A 20,208-nucleotide genomic window follows, 5' to 3' on the forward strand; every position below is an offset into this window, starting at 1 on the left:
CAGCATCAAGGGTTCTAAGATGTATTCCAACCATGGAAGAGGCTCTTCCCTAGGTAAAATGCTGGCAAATAACATTACATGCTACAGAGAAATCTGTGGCCAGTAGAGGAATCAATTGATAAGGTCACCTTTATTATTTGATTTTAAGAATTTATCATAGTCTCCCAGCCATATCCTGATTGGTTCACAGCCATCAATATCTCAGAAAGACTTCCCACCAAGATGATGACTTACGGGGTGGGGAGTTTGGCCTAGTGGTTGAGTGCTTGCCTAGCATGCACGAAGACCTGGGTTCAATTCCTCGGTACCACATACACAGAAAAAGACTGGAAGTGGTACCGAGGCTCAAGTGGTAGAGCTCTAGCCTTGAGAAAGTCTAAGGACAGTGCTGAATCCCTGGGTTCAAGCCCAGGACTGGCAAAAAAAATAAAAGTAAATAAAAATGATGACTTACTGAAGAATCAGGTGATTGTTAGCATTTCTTTTGGCAAATTTTTTTTTAAATTAAGATGGTACATTTTTAGATTGAATGCTATTGTACACTTATTACAACACAAAGTAATATAAACATAACCGTGAGCTGGGAGTGTGACCTAGTGATAGAGTGCTTGCCTAGCATGCATGAAGCCCTGGGTTTAATTGCTCAGTACTACATACACTGAAAAAGCCAGAAGTGGGTGCTGTGGCTCAAGTGGTAGAGCTCTAGCCTTGAGAAAGCTTAAGGACAGTGCTCAGGGCCTGAATTCAAGCCCCAGGACTGTCAAAAACAAAAAGATAAAAAAACAAACCTCTGTGTGTGTGTGTGTGTGTGTGTGTGTGTGTGTGTGTGTGTGTGTATTTGCATGCACACACACATGCAGTGTACCAGTCCTGGGGCTTGAATTCAGGGCCTGGGTACTGTCCCTGAGTCTTTTTTTTACTGAAAGCTAGCATTCTACCATTGAGCCACAGCTCCACTTCTGACTTCATTTTTGGTATTTTATTGGAAATCAGAGTCACACAGCTTTCCTGCCTGAGCTGGCTTCAAACCTTGATCCCTACATCTCAGCCTATTAAGTAGCTAGGATTACAGGTGGGCCACCAGCACCTGGCTAAACATAACTTTTTTTGGTCGGTCATGGTGCTTGAACGCTGGGCCTGGGCACTGTTCCTGAGCTCTCCAGCTCAAGGCTAGTACCCTACCACTTGAGCCACAGCACCACTTCTGGTTTTCTGGTGGTTAATTGGAGCTAAGTGTTGTGGACTTCAGTGCCTGGACTGACTTGAGCAGTGATCCTCAGATCTCAGCCTCCTGAGTAGCTAGGATTACAGGCGTGAGTCACCAGTGCCCAGCTAAACAAAACTTTTATAAATACTGGAAAACAAAGCAAAAAAGTGTGACTATTTTATTGTAATAATTGTGTTTTGTAGTTATCCAAACGTGCAACATTTCCAAGGCATGCCTAGACAACGTTTAAAATAATTATTTGTAAGGTACTGGTGACTTATGCCCGTAATCCTACCTACTCAGGAAGCTGATATTTAAGGATTGCAATTTGAAGTCAACCTGAATAGGAAAGTCCATGAAACTCTTTTTTGTGGGCCTTAAACTCTGGGCCTGGGCACTGTCCCTGAGCTCTTCACCTCAAGGTTACTGCCCTGCCCCTTGAGTCACAGCACCACCTCTGGTTTTCTGATAGTTAATTGGAGATAAGAGTTTCTCAGGGACTTTTGTAGTGGGCTGACTTTGAACCACAATCCTCAGATCTCAGCCTTCTGAGTAGCTAGGATTAGAGGCATGAGCCACTGGCACCCGGCTCCATGAGACTCATATCCAGTTAACTACAAAAAGCTGGAAGTAGAGTTGTGGCTAAAGCAATAGAGTGCCTTGAGCAGAAAAGCTAAGGGACAGTGCCCAGACCCAGTGTTCAAGCCCTAGCTCTGGCACACACACACACACACACACACACACACACACACTAATTAAAATGAAGCAAATCCTTTACTTTCATAATGTTGACAGTATACCAGCTGAATTTTAGTGTATTTTGTAATTTTTAGTTTTTACTATTTTTTTATAATTTACAAAAAAAAGATGATATGTAAGAAATCCAAGGGGCCGGGAGTTTGGCCTAGTGGTAGAGTGCTTGCCTAGCATGCATGAAGACCTGGGTTTAATTCCTTGGTCCCACATACATAGAAAAAAAAAGCCAGAAGTGGTGCTGAGGCTCAAGTGGTAGAGCTCTAGCCTTGAGAAAGCCCAAGGACAGTGCTCAGGCCCTGAGCTCAAGCCCAGGACTGGCAAAAAAAAAAAAAAAAAAAAGAAAGAAAGAAATCTGAGAGTGGATTATGTATTCACAGTTAATAGTTCTGTATATTCTGGTGTTCTTAAGTGAAGAGGGAACCGTTCTGACATTGAATAAACATGATTCCTTGTTGAATTAAATTTGGCATCACTCATGACCACCTCAGGTCCCATTAAAAAATAACAGAGAGCTGGCACCAGTGACTCACTACTATAATCTGATATACTTAGGAGATTAATTGGAGTATGTGATTCAAAACCAGCAATAGCTGGATATACAGGTGTATACTTGTCATTCCAGCTATGTAGAAAGCATAAATAGGAAGATCATGGTCCAGGCTGCCCTGGGCAAAAAGCAAGAACCTATTTCAAATATAATCAGCACAAGAAGGGCTGGAAGCGTGGCTCAAGCAGTGGAACACCTACCTAGCAAGCAAAAAGTCCTGAGTTCAAACCCAGTACCACAAAAATGAAATAAAATAAAAATACAAAGCAAACAGAACATATGTCAGATCTACAGTAGTTTTTTATTTGTTTGTTTGTTTTTACAGTAGTTTTTATTTGTAATAATGTTAGGAGAAAGTCCCCTGATATTAGATAATCAATGGATTCCTGATTTTTGGGGGGGAAGGTATCATAGTAAACATTTTTACCAGTTTATCTTCAGTTTCTAGAAAGGTTTGCTATCTTATATTGTCTTTCTGTTGGCTGGATAATAGGTTTTGAACATCTTTACTGACTTCCACTACTTGGACATTTCTAGTTCTTACAGCAGGGGGTGGTCTTTCTATTCCTGAGCTGTTATATAATTCTTTCATTCTGTTGGCAATGCTACAATGTAGAAGAAATACAGATGCTCTTTTGTATTGGGAAGCATTTGATCTCTTGTTTTTGTTCTCAATTTTAATTTTTGTCAAGGAAATCTATCATGTTCAACCTGGGCATTCATTATAGATGACAGATGCTTAAGAAGTTAATAAGTGTGTCCCCTCATTGTTTTGATCTATGGCTGGGGTTAGGATGGCTATGTGTCTTGGGGAGAGAGAGGAAGGGAGAGGGGAAGGGAGGGAGGGAGGGAGGGAGAGGGAGAGAGAGTGTCACTCAGAGAGTCTTCTATAGCAGGAATATGATCAGGGTTTGGTTAGTGGCTTGTCTCCCTTCACTCAGTGTCCTGGAAGACACAGGCAGGTTTTCTAACACCCAAGTCCTTTTGGGTGGTGTGTTCTACTTAAATAGACAAAACCAGTTCTCTTGAGAACATACACCATAAACCTGTTTGGACAGAAACAAAATAAAATTACAGGTATCATTCGGGATGTCACTGTCCTTATTAAACTAATCATATTTAATGAGCTAATACTATGCCTTCTTTGCTTCTACCTCTTTCTCATCACTCCACCACTAACTCTCAGCCCTCTGGATGCAAGAGCCCTTTTGTAATCCTATGCAAGGGAAGGAGTCTCTTCTATTTATAAATGTGCTATCTGGATGGTTTTCATTCCAGGGATCTTTTCTGGTAAGAGTTCAGAAAATAATTGAGACTAGGATAGTTAAGTTTCCTAAGTAAGCTGGGTAGGTTTTCTTCTGAGTTTTATTTTATTTTGTGCTAGTGCTAGAGCTTGAAACAAGATCCTAGGTACTATCCCTAAACTTTTTGCTTAAGGCTGGCCCTCTGCCAACTTGAGCCACAGCTCCACTCTCCACTTTTGGCTTTTTTGCTGGTTAATTGGAGATGAGAGTATCACAGACTGTCCTTCCTAGGCTGGCTTCAAATGGCAATCCTCAGATCTCAGCCTCCGGAGTAGCTAGGATTACAGGTGTGAGCCATTCACACCAGGCTTATTTTTATTTTTAAGAGGAGATGCAAGGCTGAGAGTGTGGCCTAGTGGTAGAGTACTTGCCTAGCATGCATGAAGCCCCAGGTTCAATTCTCTGGTACCACATACACAGAAAAAGCCAGAAGTGATACTGTGGCTTAAGTGGTAGAGTGCTAGTCTTGAGAGAGCCCAAGGACAGTGCCCAGGCCCTGAGTTCAAGCCCTAGGAGCTGCAAAAAAAAAATGTAGATTCAACTTCTGGGTAGAATGGTGCATATCTGTAATCTTAGATTGTTGGGAGGCAGAGTTGGGGGTAATGGTTTGAAACCAGTGGGAGTAAAACTTACAGACTTTATCTTAAAAACAGTAAGGGGTTTGGGAAAGATGAGGAAGGATGTTGGAAGAGGTAACATTGATCAAGATGCCTTGTATTCATAATCTGACTCATTGAATTGAAACTTCATTGGATAACCGTTCAAATATAAAAAACAGTAGGTTTGAACTTAGAAATACTTAGGGTTGTTTTTTTTGTGTGCCAGTCCTGGGGACTGAACTCAAGGCCCAAGCACTGTCCTTGGGCTTTCCTCATGGCCAGAGCTCTACCACCTGAGCCAGAGCACCACGTCTGGCTTTTCTATGTATGTAGTACAGAGGAATCAGCACTCTACCACTAGACCAAACTCCCAGCCAGAAATACTTAGTTTTTATTCTTACAGATGTTACTATTTATATTATATTGCAGGTATGGATAATAGAATTTCAAGGTACATGCATTCTAATACATTTGGAAGAATAAAAACTAGAAGAATGGTGGAGGTAGAACTGATAACATGGTCTAAAATGCAAGCATTCTAGGCTTTGTAAAAATGCCACCATCTTTCCAGGAGGCTGGCACATTACCTCTGGAAGAGTTTTCTTGGTGTACAGCTGGATTTCCCCTGTGTCCTTTCTACCTGATTTTCTGGGGTAGATTACTGCATGTTCTCCTTCGACGGCATCCATCGCTAGGGCCCTGTAGGACAAAGGCATTACAGACTATAGTTGTGCAAGCCGGAGCTGAGGATTTCTGATCTCAGAAGCTTCTGTATGAGTTTGCAGTGTTTAAAGCCTATAATACCATGTGACTAGGTATCTGAGTCACCCCTTTATAAAAGTGTCTGCTAATACCACTCTGATCAGAAAGCTGTGGCCGTAGTTAAAGCCCCTGCCTTACTGGCAATCTCAGTTTTTCTACATTGTGGCTCTAAGACCCAAGGGACCCCAAACTTCTCAGACTCTGATATGCATCACTCCGGATGGCTGGCCACAGTTCTGTGGAAGTGGGTGACACAGTGAAAGTCACAGACACCTGGAGCAGCTTGCTGGGCAGTGCCAGGTCAGCAGCTCTTGGCTGCACTGCACCTGCTTCTCACCGCTGCAATCTCCTGGGAGCTCAGGCCAGAATGAGGAACAAAACTGGAGCAGGCTCTCCACATGAATAGAATTTTGGATTTATTTTGTACCTAGAAGTTTTCTGGAGTGAATTTCAGTTTTACAGCTGACTCTGAAATACACATGAAAATCACCTGATATGCATAAGATTAGTGATTTAAACACCACATTTAAAATTCAGGTGTTGCCACTGTGATCACACACCAGCTAATGGGTCAAAGTCTGAGTACAGGAGTTCCCAAACCTGTATAGCACTTAGTGTCACTGTAATTTATTTGTTTTGTGACAATAGTAGAGCCTGTTCTCAGAGCCTGGGCACTGTCCTTAGGCTTTTTCATTAAAGGCTGATTGATGCTCTGCCATTTGAGGCACAGCTTCACTTCTGGGTTTTTAATAGTTAATTGGAATCCCATGGACTTTCCTGTCCCAGCTGGCTTCAAACTGCTCCTCAGATCTCAGCTTCTTGAGTAGCTAGGATTGCAGGAATGAGTTACCAGTACCCAGCTTATAATTTTATTTTTCACAGAATGCCTGGATTAAAAGAAATATCTGAGCCAAGCACTGGTGGCTCATACCTGTAATCCTTGCTGTTCAGCAGGCTGAGATCTGAGGACAGCAAAAGTCCATGAGACTCCAATTTACTGCTAGAAAACCAGAAGTGGCACTGTGGCTCAAAGTGTAGAACACCAACCTTGAGCTGAAGAGCTCAGGGTCAGCGCCCAGGCCCAGAATTAAGCCCCACAACCGACAAAAAGAAAAGGAAAGAAGAAAAAAAGGGCCAGGAATTTAGCCTAGTGGTAGAGTGCTTGCCTAGCATGCACAAAGACCTGGGTTCGATTCCTTGGCACCACATACATAGAGAAAAAAAATCTTTGGCAAGAAGAAAAAAAAATCTGAAGCTTGATTATTAAACATTAGGTTTAAACCAATTATACTAATAGTCTTATAATAGTAATAGTAGTGATTATTAAACATTAGATTTAAACCAATTATACTAATAGTCTTATAATAGTAATAGTAGTGTCCAACAGATGCTGCTGTTTTTCCCTGGTAAACTTAATAGGTCCTGAAATGCCCTGTGTGTAGGGTGGTTCTGATAGGTGTCAGCTGAATGGCAGCTCTTTAATTATGCAGTATTTCTCAACTATTAAGAATGCATATATATATATATACAACATTATATCTACATCATAACTGACATATATGTATATATACATATATATATATATACAGGGCCTATGTGCTGTCCCTATACTACCCTCCCACCCCCCAATAAAGCTAGTGCTGTACCACTTTGAGCCAGAGTTCCATTTCCTGTTTTTAAGTGGTAAATTGGAGATAAGAATCTCACAGACTTTCTTGCCCAGGCTATCTTCGAACCATGATCCTCAGATCTCAGCCTTCTGAGTAGCTAGGATCACAGGTGTGAGTCACCAGTGCCTGGCTTACTATCTTGTGTTTTTATTTGCTAACACTACAAGCATGACCAGGATTCACTGTGGTTCCCTAGGCTACCCTGGCAGCTGTTTAGAAACCACAGGCCTGTAGCCCTAGGCCAATGTTTATATGTAAGATTGTATTTATTTGAACATATTATACAGGAATTTTTTGAAGTCAAATTAGATATAGTCTGAATTACCTGCATGAGTAGAGCTATTTAGATTATAAAAGGTAAGTTATGCTAACTAATAATAATTCTGCTTTGATTATTGAACACTGAGCCATAAACTGTGGTTTCCTGATTTACTCTCAGTCACCTGAGCAAAACCTGAGTCTCAGACTTGATTTTCTTGTATCTTGCAAGGAGCACCCAACAGCTAAAGCAAATGAGGTCAGACATTTAAAATGTTTTGTAATAATTAGTATGCATCTAGGATTTTCCTAGCAGAGAATCAATAGCTCAAAAATGTTATGTGCATATGGTCATACGGGACAATGCTAAGTGAAATGGACTCTAGGATATGGAGACAAGAGGTTTATCTTTGTGGTTGTTGCTTTCAATGTACTGTGTGAAGTTTTTTGTCCTCTTCTTTTTCCCTTATGGTTAATCCCTTGTTGCTATTGTATCTGACTTTGTACCTAGTATATTATGCATACATTTATTTGTTTATTTGAATTAGGGAAGGGAATATCAGGATGATGAGACAAAGGACAAAGGTGAACCAGTGTAACAGTGATACTCACAAGATAATATGTTGGAAATGAACTTTACAACTTGGGGGGTGGTGGGAGGAAGGGAAGTGGGAGAAAAACAGGAGAAGGGGTAACAATGTTCAAGAAAATGTACTCACTACGTTACGAATGTAGCTGTAACCCTTCTATACATCACCCTGGCAATAAAATAAAATTTTTAAAAATTAAAAATGTTTATTGGGTCAGGAGTGTGGCCTGTGGTAATGTGATTGCCTAGCATGCATGAAGCCCTGGATTCAATTCCTTGGTACCACATACACAGATAAAGCTAGAAGTGGTGTTGTGGCTCAAGTGGTAGAGCTCTATCCTTGAGAAAGCTCAAGGACAGTGCCTAGGCTCTGAGCCAAACCCCAGGACTGGGAAAAAAAGTTGTTAATCCAATCTTGTCATCACTTAGACCTATAGAGTGTCACTTATTAGGAGTAGAATTGCTTTGATTTAACAAAAGAAATGGTAAGCCATCCTGAGAGTTAGCCTGAGGTGCTGTTCAGTGTGGTGCAGACCTGAGTACTGAGTGTAACATTTCTCTTTTAGGGAGTTCAGTGGATATGTTGTATGCTTTTGCAAATTGCTCCGGATTGGACTTGATTTTTGGACTAAATGCTTTACTGAGGAATGCAGATATGCACTGGAACAGCTCAAATGCTAAGCTGCTTCTGGACTATTGTGCGTCCAAGGGATATAACATTTCCTGGGAATTGGGCAATGGTAAGCACTCATGGGAACATTTCAACCAATAAGGAAATTCCCTACTGGCACATCTATTCCTAATTGTGATATTGTTTTAAAATATATATTAATTATGCCAAATAAGAGAGTTCATTGACACATTGTGACATTCTTTTTAATATTAGTGACTAATTCTTCCATGTGCTCAACAATGAAACTATTAGAATGGCATATGGTAGAACACCTTTATATGTCTAGAAGCTATTAGTAAGTCTAGCGTATTAACTTATTATTCTCATGATTATTGTTGTTATTGTCCCACACCCTTCCACTTAAAAAAATTTTTATCTTGGGCTGGGAGTTTGGCCTAGTGGTTAAAGTGCTTGCCTAGCATGCATGAAGACCCGGGTTCGATTCCTCGGTACCACATACATAGAAAAAAGCCGGAAGTGGTGCTGAGGCTCAAGTGGTAGAGCTCTAGCCTTGAGAAAGTCCAAGGACAGTGCTCAGGCCCTGAGCCCAAGCCCAGGACTGGAAAAAAAAAATTTTATCTTGAGTTGGCCACACTGGCATTGAACTTACTTTCTTCCTATTCAAGCTCCCCAATAGCTGAAATTACAGATGTGTGCCTCTAGGCTCAGTTTATCTTATTTTTTTTAAGGTAAGGAAAAACTACTGGAGACAGCAACTTCCCTAGCTCTCAAGTTACCTTGAGATTTTCAATCTTTTAAGCCCATTATGTTTGGAAGACTGGGTTTAGCAAAACTGTGGAGTAAATAATTTGATTTTACTCTTCACTTCCTCTCTCTTTCTCAAGTTGTCAATTTAACTCAACAACCCCATGTCAACGTAGCTCAAGCAAGAGGAAAGTTTCCAGTTTAGAATCTCACCCAGGCCAAGCTCCTGGAGTCCCCATCTACACACTTGTTTTGTAAAGAATTAAGCTATGTTTATCAAAATATTGACATATGTCAGTCAATAAAACTAAATATAAAGTGGAAAAATAAAATGCAGTAATTTCATAAATACAACCAACATCTGCCAGGTACTATTTCTGAGTAATCTTTTTGTTTCTGAGTAATATTTTTGTTCTGAATATTCTTTTTTTTTCATTGTTGGGATAATGTATAGAGGGGTTGCAGTTTCATTTGTCAGGTAGTAGGTGTATTACTTCTCATACATTGATACCCCTTCTTATGTTTTTGTCCCCATTTCCCTCCCCCCACCCTCGGAGTATTCTTTTTTTAAAGTAAGTTATTAAATACTATATATATAGGGTATTTCCCAACAATCCACTGGTTTAATATACTCATTATTAGTGCCATATTAGTAAATGCCCCTTCTCCCACCACAGTTACATAATTTAACTTGTCAAGTTTTTCTGGATATCTTCTTTATAACTTTCCTGACTTTGGATTGCTAAATTTTTATAATTTGGAAAATGTTTGTAACCTGTTTGCTTTTAAATAATAATTTTTGATAATTGTGTAGGTAAATGATGAGTGTGAGAATTGCTTTCTTTCAGAACCTAACAGTTTCTGGAAGAAGTCTGGTATTTTCATCGATGGATTACAGTTAGGAGAAGATTTTATTGAGTTGCATAAACTTCTAGGGAAGTCCACTTTCAAAAATGCGAAACTTTATGGTCCTGATGTTGGCCAGCCTCGGGGAAAGACAGTTAAGTTGCTAAGGAGGTAAGAGCTAGAGGATGCAGAACCACACATCTTGAATATTTCTGGTGAGGTGCTGGTGGCTTACTCCTGTTCCTAGCTACTCAGGAGGATCAGACCTGGAGAATTAGGTTTGAAGCCAGCTTGATCAGAAAAGTCCAAGAAACTAACTTATATCTAAGTGACTAGCAAAATCCTGGACTGGAGGCAAAGGCCCAAGTAGTAGAGCACCAGTCATGATCAAGAAAGCTGAACAAGGATGTAATTCCCACAGTTCAAGCTCTAATACTAGCACATAAATAAGTATTTCTCTCTAATGGAGAGTCTCCACTAAGCACATTGCTGCCTGACTATGTGGTTTAACAAAGAGGGGGCCTAAGCTCAGAAAACTAAGGATTCTGGGACTGATGGAGCCTATGATTCGTAAGTTTTTGACTGTCCAATCTTAACACAATAATCAGCCATTTCTAGAGGAAAGCCTTGTGCAAATGTTGTTCTTGTATATAATGATTGCATGATAGCATTAATGGAATTTTTGTTCTAGTTTCCTGAAGGTTGGTGGAGAAGTGATTGATTCAGTCACATGGCATCAGTAAGTATATTGCCCATTCTTTAATTCTGGGAAAGCAAAAATAGCCTTGTTGCCAGCTTTCAAAAACATATTCCTCTTAACTGCTATTGGATTTATAGTTCAAGTAAGAAATTGGACTTATAAGTAAGAAATGAATAGTATCTCAAGCATCATTATCCTCAGATTTTAATATTAATAGAATTAAAATATAGTGTTATTTTCAGTAATGGAGCAGTTTCCATAAAAATCAAAGTACCCTGCCAATTAACTTATGGAATATGAAAGCATATGAAGACGGTTGCTGGCTGAAGAGCCAGGAGTATCTATACTTAGGGCCATCGTTTATCTTCCTCTTCCTCCCCCCTTCCTCTTCTTCTTTCTCCTCTTCTTCCTCCTCCTCTTCTTCTTCCTCTTCCTCCTCTTCCTCTTTTTTCCTCTTCTTCTTGACCATCCTGGGCTTGCACTCAGAGCCTGGGCACTGTCCTTGGGCTTTCTCAAGGCTAGCACTTTACCACTTGAGCCACAGCACCACTTCCGGCTTTTTCTATGTATGCAGTACTTGAGGAGTCAAACCCAGTGCTTTGTGCATGCTAGGCAAGCACTCTACCACTAGGCCCATGTTGTCTCTTCTTAAGGCAGGGAATTGCTTTCTTGTTATGTGAGCAGAACTGTCTCTTCCCATATCTCTCTTATATCATGGTCCTTCCCTAGTAGCACTTCGGCCTATTATTATTATTATTCCTAACGTGTGAGAAAGTTAAGAAGGAGAACAGAGTTGGCAGTTGATTAACAATCAGGAAGTAAACTTGATTTTTTTTTCTGTATCAATTAGCTACTATTTGAATGGACGCATTGCTACCAAAGAAGATTTTATAAACCCTGATGTGCTGGATACTTTTATTTTATCTGTGCAAAAAATTTTCCAGGTAATTTTTTTTTAGAATTTTCCATGTAAAATAAATCTTCATTTATAGTTTAGCTAGTTCTAAGTTTTATAAATATCTATATATACAATAATTTAGTTTTAAGTTTATTTTATAGTGTAGTTAGTTCTAGGTTATATATCATATATAATAGGCATATCGCATATAGTATGTATATCACATACAATGTATGTCATATGTAATTTTATACAATTATAAAGAACAAGCACTATGTCTTTTAAAAAATTTTTCTTGTCATGGTGCTATACAGAGGGTTACAGTTACATATGTAAGGTAGTGAGTAAACTTCTTATTGGACATTTGTAATCCCTTCTGATTTTCTCCCACCTTCCCTCCTCTCCCCAAGCACTGTGTCTTAATTTCTCTCAGTTTTCTTCTCAGCGCTGAATATTATTCATGTATATTGATTAGAAACTAGAAGTTCTTACAATAAACTTGCAGTAGAATTAACTGTCACAAACCATAGTGTTAGGTTTGTTTACATTCCTTCTGTGCGTTGGCACTTTGATTGAAAACAACTAGCCCAAGATATAAATCATAGTGAATCCTGTTTATAACTGCAGAAGATGGAAACAGGTGGTTTGAATGCTGTGCAACTTCCCCAGCACAGCCAGTCGTGTTTGCAGTTACCATGGTGACATGACATTGTTGGTCCACAGGTGGTTGAGGAGACCAGACCCAGCAAGAAGGTCTGGTTAGGAGAAACGAGCTCTGCGTATGGGGGTGGAGCTCCCTTGCTGTCCAACACCTTTGCAGCTGGTTTCATGTGAGTCACAGGGGCCCGGCCCTGGGCTCAGATGTCTCTCTCATCTCTCTGTCAGTCTCATGACTACACACTCACCTTACCCTTCATGTCAAAACTAGATCAAAGGCAGTGTTGATGGTGCCAGGTTTTTGCAAGAAAATGATGTTCCAAAGCCTCTGAGACATATTTAAGAAGTGTTCATTGTTGTGACCCGTAAGAATGCCATGCACTCTGTTAGTCAGCTTCCTGTCACTGGACAAATGCTTGTGACAAACAACTTAGGAGGAGGAAAAACGGAGGTTTCAACCTATGGCTGCTTCACCCTTGCTTTGGACTGATAGTAAGGAAGCCTGGGGCAAAGGAAGCTGCTGGTATAATGAGAGCTGGGCCGAGAGAGAGAGAGAGAGGAGAGAGAGAGAGAGAGAGGAGAGAGAGAGAGAGAGAGAGAGAGAGAGAGAGAGAGAGGGAGAGAGGGAGAGAGGGAGAGAGGGAGAGAGGGGAGAGGAGAGAGGGAGAGAGGGAGAGAGGAAGAGAGAGGGAGGAGAGAAGAGAGAGAGGGAGAGGGAGAGGGAGAGGGAGAGGGAGAGGGAGAGGGAGAGAGGAGAGAGAGAGAGAGGAGAGAGAGAGAGAGAGATGAGAGAGAGAGAGAGAGAGAGAGAGAGAGAGAGAGAGAGGACCAGGGATCCCATTGTTCCTTCAAGGGCATGCCCCCATGTGGTACTTCTTCACTAGGTCCTGCCTCCTGAGGTTTCCCAAACATCCCAAAGGCACAAAGTGGCACAAGAGCTGTAGAGAGCCATTGCAATCGCCATTACAAGATGGCGCTGACATCTGCCTCCGTGGTTGTTTTTCTGAGTTGTTTATCTAAAAGTGTCCAGGAAGAGATGTGACTGTTCATGCTCTAATACATGATTAAAAAGTATACATGTAAGCCATATTGCTGTGTGTTCCGGAGTGTGCTGGAGACATACTTGTAGTTGATTGGATGTTAATGTTAAGGGAAATAATTGTGATTGGTTAATAAGCCTATTTAAGGTCTATGTTTGAGGAAGTTGGGGTCGACCCAGCATGGCTGTACTAGCTTGCTGAATAAACTGCTGCTCCGAGAAGAAGTTATCTTTGTCGTGTCCTTCCTTGCCGGCCGAGGGAGTCGCGACAAAGAGCTTTTATAAGAGCTGAGGACCAAGCTTCAAACACAAGTCTTTGGGAGGCATTTATGATCCAAACTATAAACAGACCTGCTGACAGAGCCCCTTGTTAGCCCAGTCATAGTGGTGTATGCCTATAATCCAGTTATTGGAGAGCAAGAAGCAGAATTTCAGGCCGGCCAAGGATCTCTCTCTACATATATTATATATATGATATATGTATGTATGTATCTCCTAACATGGAGGATATCTAGATAGATAAAAGAATATTTGTATACCTTTAGATCTATCTACTCTCTTTAGCTTAAGATCTAGCTAGCTAGAAATAGCCTGTGGAAATGAGAAGGGAAGGAAGGAAAGAAGGAAGGAAGGAAGGAAGGAAGGAAGGAAGGAAGGAAGGAAGGAAGGAAGGAAGGGAGGGAGGGAGGGAGGGAGGGAGGGAGGGAGGGAGGGAGGGAGGAAGGGAGGAAGGAAGGAAGGAAGGAAGGAAGGAAGGAAAGGAAGGAAGGAAGGAAGGAAGGAAGAGAGGGAGAGAGGGAGAGAAGGAGGGAGGGGCGGGCTTTGGTCTGAGGATACTTGAGTATGTAGCTTTATTATAGATTCCCAAGTAGAGTAGGTCACACCAGCATGGCTTACCAGTGAAGATAATGGTGACTAAATCACCTCATTATCCAAAAAGCATGAACTTGATTGCTTTAAACTACTGGTTTACCTAAGTCAGTACCTAATTCTCTAGTATCATTAATCTGTAGATTTTTTTTTTCCAGTCAGGGCCTGGGCACTGTCCTTGGTCACATTTTGCTCAAGGCTAGTGCTCTGTGACTTCAGCCACAACGCCACTTCCAGCTTTTTCTGTGTATGTGGTACCAAGTATTCGAACCCAGGTCTTTGTGCATGCTAGGCAAGCTCTCTACCACTAAGCTACACTGCCAGCCTTATCTATAAATTTTTGTCCTCAAGTTGCATTAAGATTATTTTCTTTCCTCTTCCATCCTTAATGTGTCCTTGACATCCTTTGCTGCCATATAAGTTTAGAATAAAGTAGGAATCCTTTATGTTCATGGGGGCATGAAGAATACATGTTTTACCATTCATTGACATGGCAAGGGAAGAGGTAAAAAGGGAATGTCCCTAATGGCTTAATTGTGGTTCTATTTAGTTCACATTTTGACTCTGCTGACTGCACCTTCTCTCCACAGTGTGGGGTGGGGGACAGATGAAAGAACAAGCAATTGTCTACAGGGGTGGGGATTTGTCTACTCAGCTTGAGTCTGACTAAGAGTCTTGTAGGACTCATTACCTAACCAAAATGTGGAAAGATTTGGAGGCAGGGGGCATGGCACACAGGTTGCCATTTCATTTGGCTGGCTTCTGCATCGTTAATGCTAATTTCCTGCCAACTCCTCCCACACAGATGAAACATTTATGTATAAGTAGAATTGAGTGAGTTTTTGCTTTCAAATCTGAAAAACTATGTCACTGTGTCGCAGGTGGCTGGATAAGTTGGGTCTGTCAGGCCGAATGGGCATAGAGGTGGTGATGAGACAGGTGTTATTTGGAGCAGGAAACTACCATTTAGTGGATGAAAACTTCGAACCTCTACCTGTAAGTGATCATTGTTTTCTGTTTCTGTGACGAGCTCAGAGCATAAAGTATGCTAAGGTCCCCTCCCACAAGTAGACAAGCCTCTCTACAGACAGCTGAAAGACCCTTAGTGATCAGCATTTTTGTATCTTAAGAGAAAAAAAATCAAGAGCCAGGGATAACTTTCAAAATATAACCTATTTAAATCAGGTGATGGTAGCTTGCACCTGTAATCCTAGCCAGTTAGGAGACTAAGACTGAGGATTGTGGTTCAGAGCCAGCCTGGGCAGGAAACTCTGTGAAACTCTTATCCTCAGTTAATCACCAGAAAGCTGTAAGTGAAACTGGCTCAAGTGGTAGAATACTAGCTTCAGCAAATAATTCTAGGGGCAGTGCCCAGGCTGCCCCAGCACCATCTCTTTCCCTCTCTCTCTCTCTCTCTCACACACACACACACAATATATATATATATATATATATAGTCCATTTGGAGCATGGCATATATATATGTATTTTTAGGGATAATTTGAAATTTTCTGACTCATTTTACAAGCTAACAAAAAATATTCTACAAAAATCCAAGTCAAAAGCACCATCTGGTGTAGCAGTGTGTACCTATATTTGCAGCACTCGGAATGAGGCAGGAAGAAAAGATAGTTTCACCTAGACAATATAGCAAGCTTTGAGGCCAGTCTGGGGTACATAGCAAAACCTTGTCTAAAAAACAAAAGCTAAAGTTGCTGCTGTTGTATCTAAAGCTTAAAAAATTTTATGTCATGAAACCATAATGATATTTAAAAAAAATAAGATCACACTACGTAGCTTAGGCTGGTCTGGATTTTTTAATATATTTTTTATTGTAATTAATAAAAGGGTTACATGATATTTGCCAGATAGAAGGTGCATTAATTCACATACATTGATACCCTTTCACAGGTCTTGGTAACCATTACCCTCCCCCCACCCCCCCACTTTTTTTTTTTTTTTTGGTGACAAAATTTCACTATGTAGGCAAGATTGGTCTACAACCTGCAGTCAGGCTATCTTTGAACTCTCAGTCTTTATACCTCCTCCTTAATTTCTGGAGTAGGAGTGTGCCATAACACTAGTTATGAAATAATTGTTTATTTAACTTTGTAAACAAGCCAGTACTATGTATTTTTTTTTTTTTTTGCCAGTCCTGGGCTAGAGCTCAGGGTCTGAGCACTGTCCTTGGGTTTTCTCAAGACTAGAGTTCTACCACTTGAGCCTCAGCACCATTTCCGGCTTTTTGCTATGTATATGTGGTACCGAGGAATCAAACCCAGGTCTTCATGCATGCTAGGCAAGCACTCTACCACTAGGCCAAACTCCCGGTCCCTTGTTAACTGATATTTTACATCATATTTCAAATGTCTTGTTTAACAAACAAGTATTCAAGAAGGGAATATGCAATCACTGAAGGTTTTTTGTTTGTCAGTTCTGGGGCTTGCACTCAGGACATGAACACTATCCTTGGACTTTCTCAAGGCTAGAGCTCTCTCGCTTGAGCCACAGTGCCACTTCTGGCTTTTTCTATGTATGTGGTACCAAGGAATTCGAACCTGGGTCTTTGTGCTTTCTAGGCAAGCACCCTACCACTAGGCCAAACTCCCGGCCCTCACTGAAGATGTTTGTTAAGAAACTCTCATGTCTTCTCCACCTACCTCTGGCAATAAACCTTTTACTCAGAATGCCACCTGAAAGATACCTGTGTCTAAAAATTAAGGTATAGTTGGAGTCCTAAGAAGTATGAGCTTGCTTTTTATAGTCTAAACAGTACTTGAAGATATCTATTCAAACAATAACTCTTAAATATAGTCAATGTTTTTCATTTCCTTATTGTCTGAAATATCATAGTTGATCATTCAAATTGCAGTTGCAATTAGTGTTATTCTGTTTTCTGAGTCTGTTCATTTTTAAATTCGTATCCATTTTTTCCTGGAAATTTGTTTATTTATGAAAATAGGTATTTTCTATGTTGTTTCCCCATACTCTAGATTGTGCTGGGTTTATTCCTGGTGTATCACTTATCACAATCCTCTGTCTACTGTGTTTCTGGTGACTGGTAGAAGCGGTTTTGTTTGTTTGTTTTTGTTTTTGCCAGTCCTAGGACATGAACTCAGGGCCTGAGCACTGTCCATGGGCTTTCTTCAAGGCTAGCACTCTACCACTTCAGCCACAGCACCACTTCTAACTTTTTCTGTGTATGTGGTACCGAGGAATTGAATCCAGGTCTTTGTGCATGCGAGTCAAGCACTCTACCACTAGGCCAAACTCCCGGCCCCAACTTTCGGTTTATTTGTCAATAATTTTTCACAGATGATATATACTGTATTCTATCAGAAAACACATAACATACCTTTGTCTCCATTTTTGATCTTTTGTTTTCAATTTAACCTGCCAACTTGGTAGTACAATTCATTTCTTTTTTCCTTTGCTTTTTTTTTCTGCCTGTCCTGGAGCTTGAACTCGGGGCCTGGGCACTGTCCCTGAGCTTCTTTTGCTCAAGGCTAGTGCACTGCCACTTGAGCCGCAGTGCTACTTCTTCCCTTTTCTGTTTATGTGGTACTGAGGAATCAAACTCTGGGCTTCATGCATGCTAGGCAAGCACTCTACCACTAAGCCACATTCCCAGCCAAGTGCAATTAATCTTGGTCAGTGCCACCTCTTTCATTATTCTCCCCTTTATCTATCCCAACCCCCTCAAGTAACCTGGCTCCATCTTCAAATATGTACATTAATTATTCTGCATTGCTCACCCATTCTCTCTCCATTGTTCTGTCTCTGCTATCCTTTAGCTCCACCCCCTCAATGTTGTTTTTTTTTTTAAATCTTGGTAGCCAGTGATGAATGTCGCCTGGTTCATTACTTAAAGAAAACTATAAGGTTTTAAAGGAAATTGTTTCTTCTTCTTTTTTTTTTTTTTTTTTTTTGGCCAGTCCTGAGCTTGAGCTCAGGGTCTGAGCGGAGGACTGCCTTGGGCATTATCAAGGCAAGAGCTCTACCACTTGTGCCACAGCACCACTTCCAGCTTTTTCTATATATGTGGTACGGAAGCACTCTATCACTAGGCCAAGGAAATTGTTTTTTAGGTAGAAATTTAATTTCAAAAAGTTGTCTGGGTGGTGGGGGAGTGAGTGCATGTGTGTAAAAGTTCTGCTTTATAAACCAGACCCAAAGGAACATAGGCTCAATGGTTTCCCTCATTTGTAATAATTAGTACAAAACTTGGACTCTCCTAGCAGAGGTTTACAGTAGGTCAAAACCTAGATACAAAAGGCCATATAGAATGAGGCTAAATGAAAGGACCCCCAGGATATGGAAACAAGAGCTTTATCTTGTGTGATTGTTGTTCTTAATGTACCATGTTATTTCTCTTCTCTTTTGTTGCCCTTTGGTTAATCTCATATTGTTACTGTATCTGATTTTGTTAGTTGGTATGTTTATATACATTTATTTGTTCATGTGAAATAGCAAAGGGAAAGGGGGAAAACAAGATGATTGAGAGGGAAATGGGGACAAAAATATGAGAAGGGGTATCAGTGTGTGAGAAGTAATGCACCTACTACCTGGTGAATATAACTGTAACCCCTCTATACATTACAATAAAAAGTTCTGCTTTAAGTTTTGCTTTGAATTCTTGGATTAAAGAGCAATGAGAATATTTTAACTCTCTGAGAAATAGCACAGAAAAGGGGTCCTCTGGGCATAAAAAACAGCAAACAAGATACTTCCCATTGATTCGTGAATATCACATGCATAAAGCAATTTCATTTACCTACAAGGTAACAGGCACACTGTTTGTGTAGTCATTATTACCAGGTTTGTTAAAATAATAAGGACTGAGTAAAGACTGGTTTTTCCTTCCCCCTCTTCACCACTACCATAGGATTATTGGCTTTCTCTTCTGTTCAAGCAACTGGTGGGCACCAAGGTATTCATGGCAAGCGTGAAAGGCACAGGCAAGAGCAAACTACGAGTGTACCTTCACTGCACAAATACCAACCAGTGAGTACCAAGTGACCCCCGGCCAGCCAGCAAGTTTAAATGTGGAAGCACATGGTATCCTATTCTGAATGGCATGATCCCCTGCTGTGGTCTGTCTATACACTGGGCCTCAACAGAGTCATTTTCCATAGTAGTACTGTGGCTTAAGGGGTATGGCAGTAGCCTTGAGCTGAAGAGCTCGAGGCCAATGCTCAGGCCCAGAGTTCAAGTCCCATGACTGAAAAAAAAAAGTCATTGCTCATTTTCCTATTTTATTCATTTTCCTATTTAGAATAACACCAGGATTTGACTTCAAAAACACTGCTTAAACAATGACATTTACAGTCCATCAAAGTATTTCTATAATGTTGTAGTTGTCATAATCAAGAAAGGAAATATATCTTGAGTCTTAGTAAATAGGATAGGTTACCACACGAAGGAAACAGTAATGTTTATATGAATAGTAAATTCATTGAAAGACTGTGAGCAAATGTAAAAATGAATGAGTTACTGTGAATAAACAATTATGACTATGTTTTTTTGTTGTTTTTTTGCCAGTCCTGGGCTTGGGCTCAGGGCCTGAGCACTGTCCTTGGACTTTCTCAAGGCTAGAGCTCTATCACTGAGCCACAGCACAACTTTCCACTTTTTCTATGTATGTGGTTCCAAGGAATAGAACCTGGGTCTCCATGCATGCTAGGCAAGCACTCTATTAGTAGGCCAAACTCCCAGCCCTAATTATGACTATTTTTATTTCCTAACAGCATATGGGATAAATTTACTGAAGGAAAAGAAAAAGAATGAGAGCAAAGGAGGACAATAATAATAATTTTCAAAAGCTGTAGCATAGTTTCTAGAATGTAGAGACCACACAGAGTCTTGCAGCCCTGCACTCTGGCTTTAGGTACCAGAACAGTTTCTTACACCTCACAGAGTTTCTCTCTTTCCTAGTTTGAATTTGTCATTTCTGATAGGACAACATGGAAATACTATTTCATTCTATAAAGCCACCTAGGATTCCCTACTTTTGGGGCTTGAAAACTCTGAATAGTGACTCCATCGAGGGGAGAGAGGATGGTTTGAAAGGGTACATTCTGAAGTGTGTCAGCAGATATTGTGGTTTTTTCAGTCTTTTTATGAGACTA

General features: G+C 40.6%; 1 protein-coding gene across 1 annotated transcript in view; it reads left to right on the forward strand.

The window, feature by feature from the left end:
• The window catches only part of Hpse (heparanase), a 42,117-nt gene that overhangs the window by 14,508 nt on the left and 7,401 nt on the right, over positions 1–20,208 (forward strand). Inside the window, exons 4-10 of the mRNA XM_090343299.1 lie at positions 8,259–8,432; positions 9,919–10,087; positions 10,608–10,655; positions 11,467–11,560; positions 12,238–12,344; positions 14,962–15,076; positions 18,966–19,084. Coding sequence (XP_090199425.1) covers positions 8,259–8,432; positions 9,919–10,087; positions 10,608–10,655; positions 11,467–11,560; positions 12,238–12,344; positions 14,962–15,076; positions 18,966–19,084 — 826 coding nt within the window. The remainder of the gene's footprint in view (positions 1–8,258; positions 8,433–9,918; positions 10,088–10,607; positions 10,656–11,466; positions 11,561–12,237; positions 12,345–14,961; positions 15,077–18,965; positions 19,085–20,208) is intronic.

This window comes from Megascapheus bottae, chromosome 13 (assembly GCF_031878675.1).
Source record: "Megascapheus bottae isolate mThoBot1 chromosome 13, mThoBot2.hap1, whole genome shotgun sequence".
Classification (NCBI taxonomy): Eukaryota; Metazoa; Chordata; class Mammalia; order Rodentia; family Geomyidae; genus Megascapheus; species Megascapheus bottae.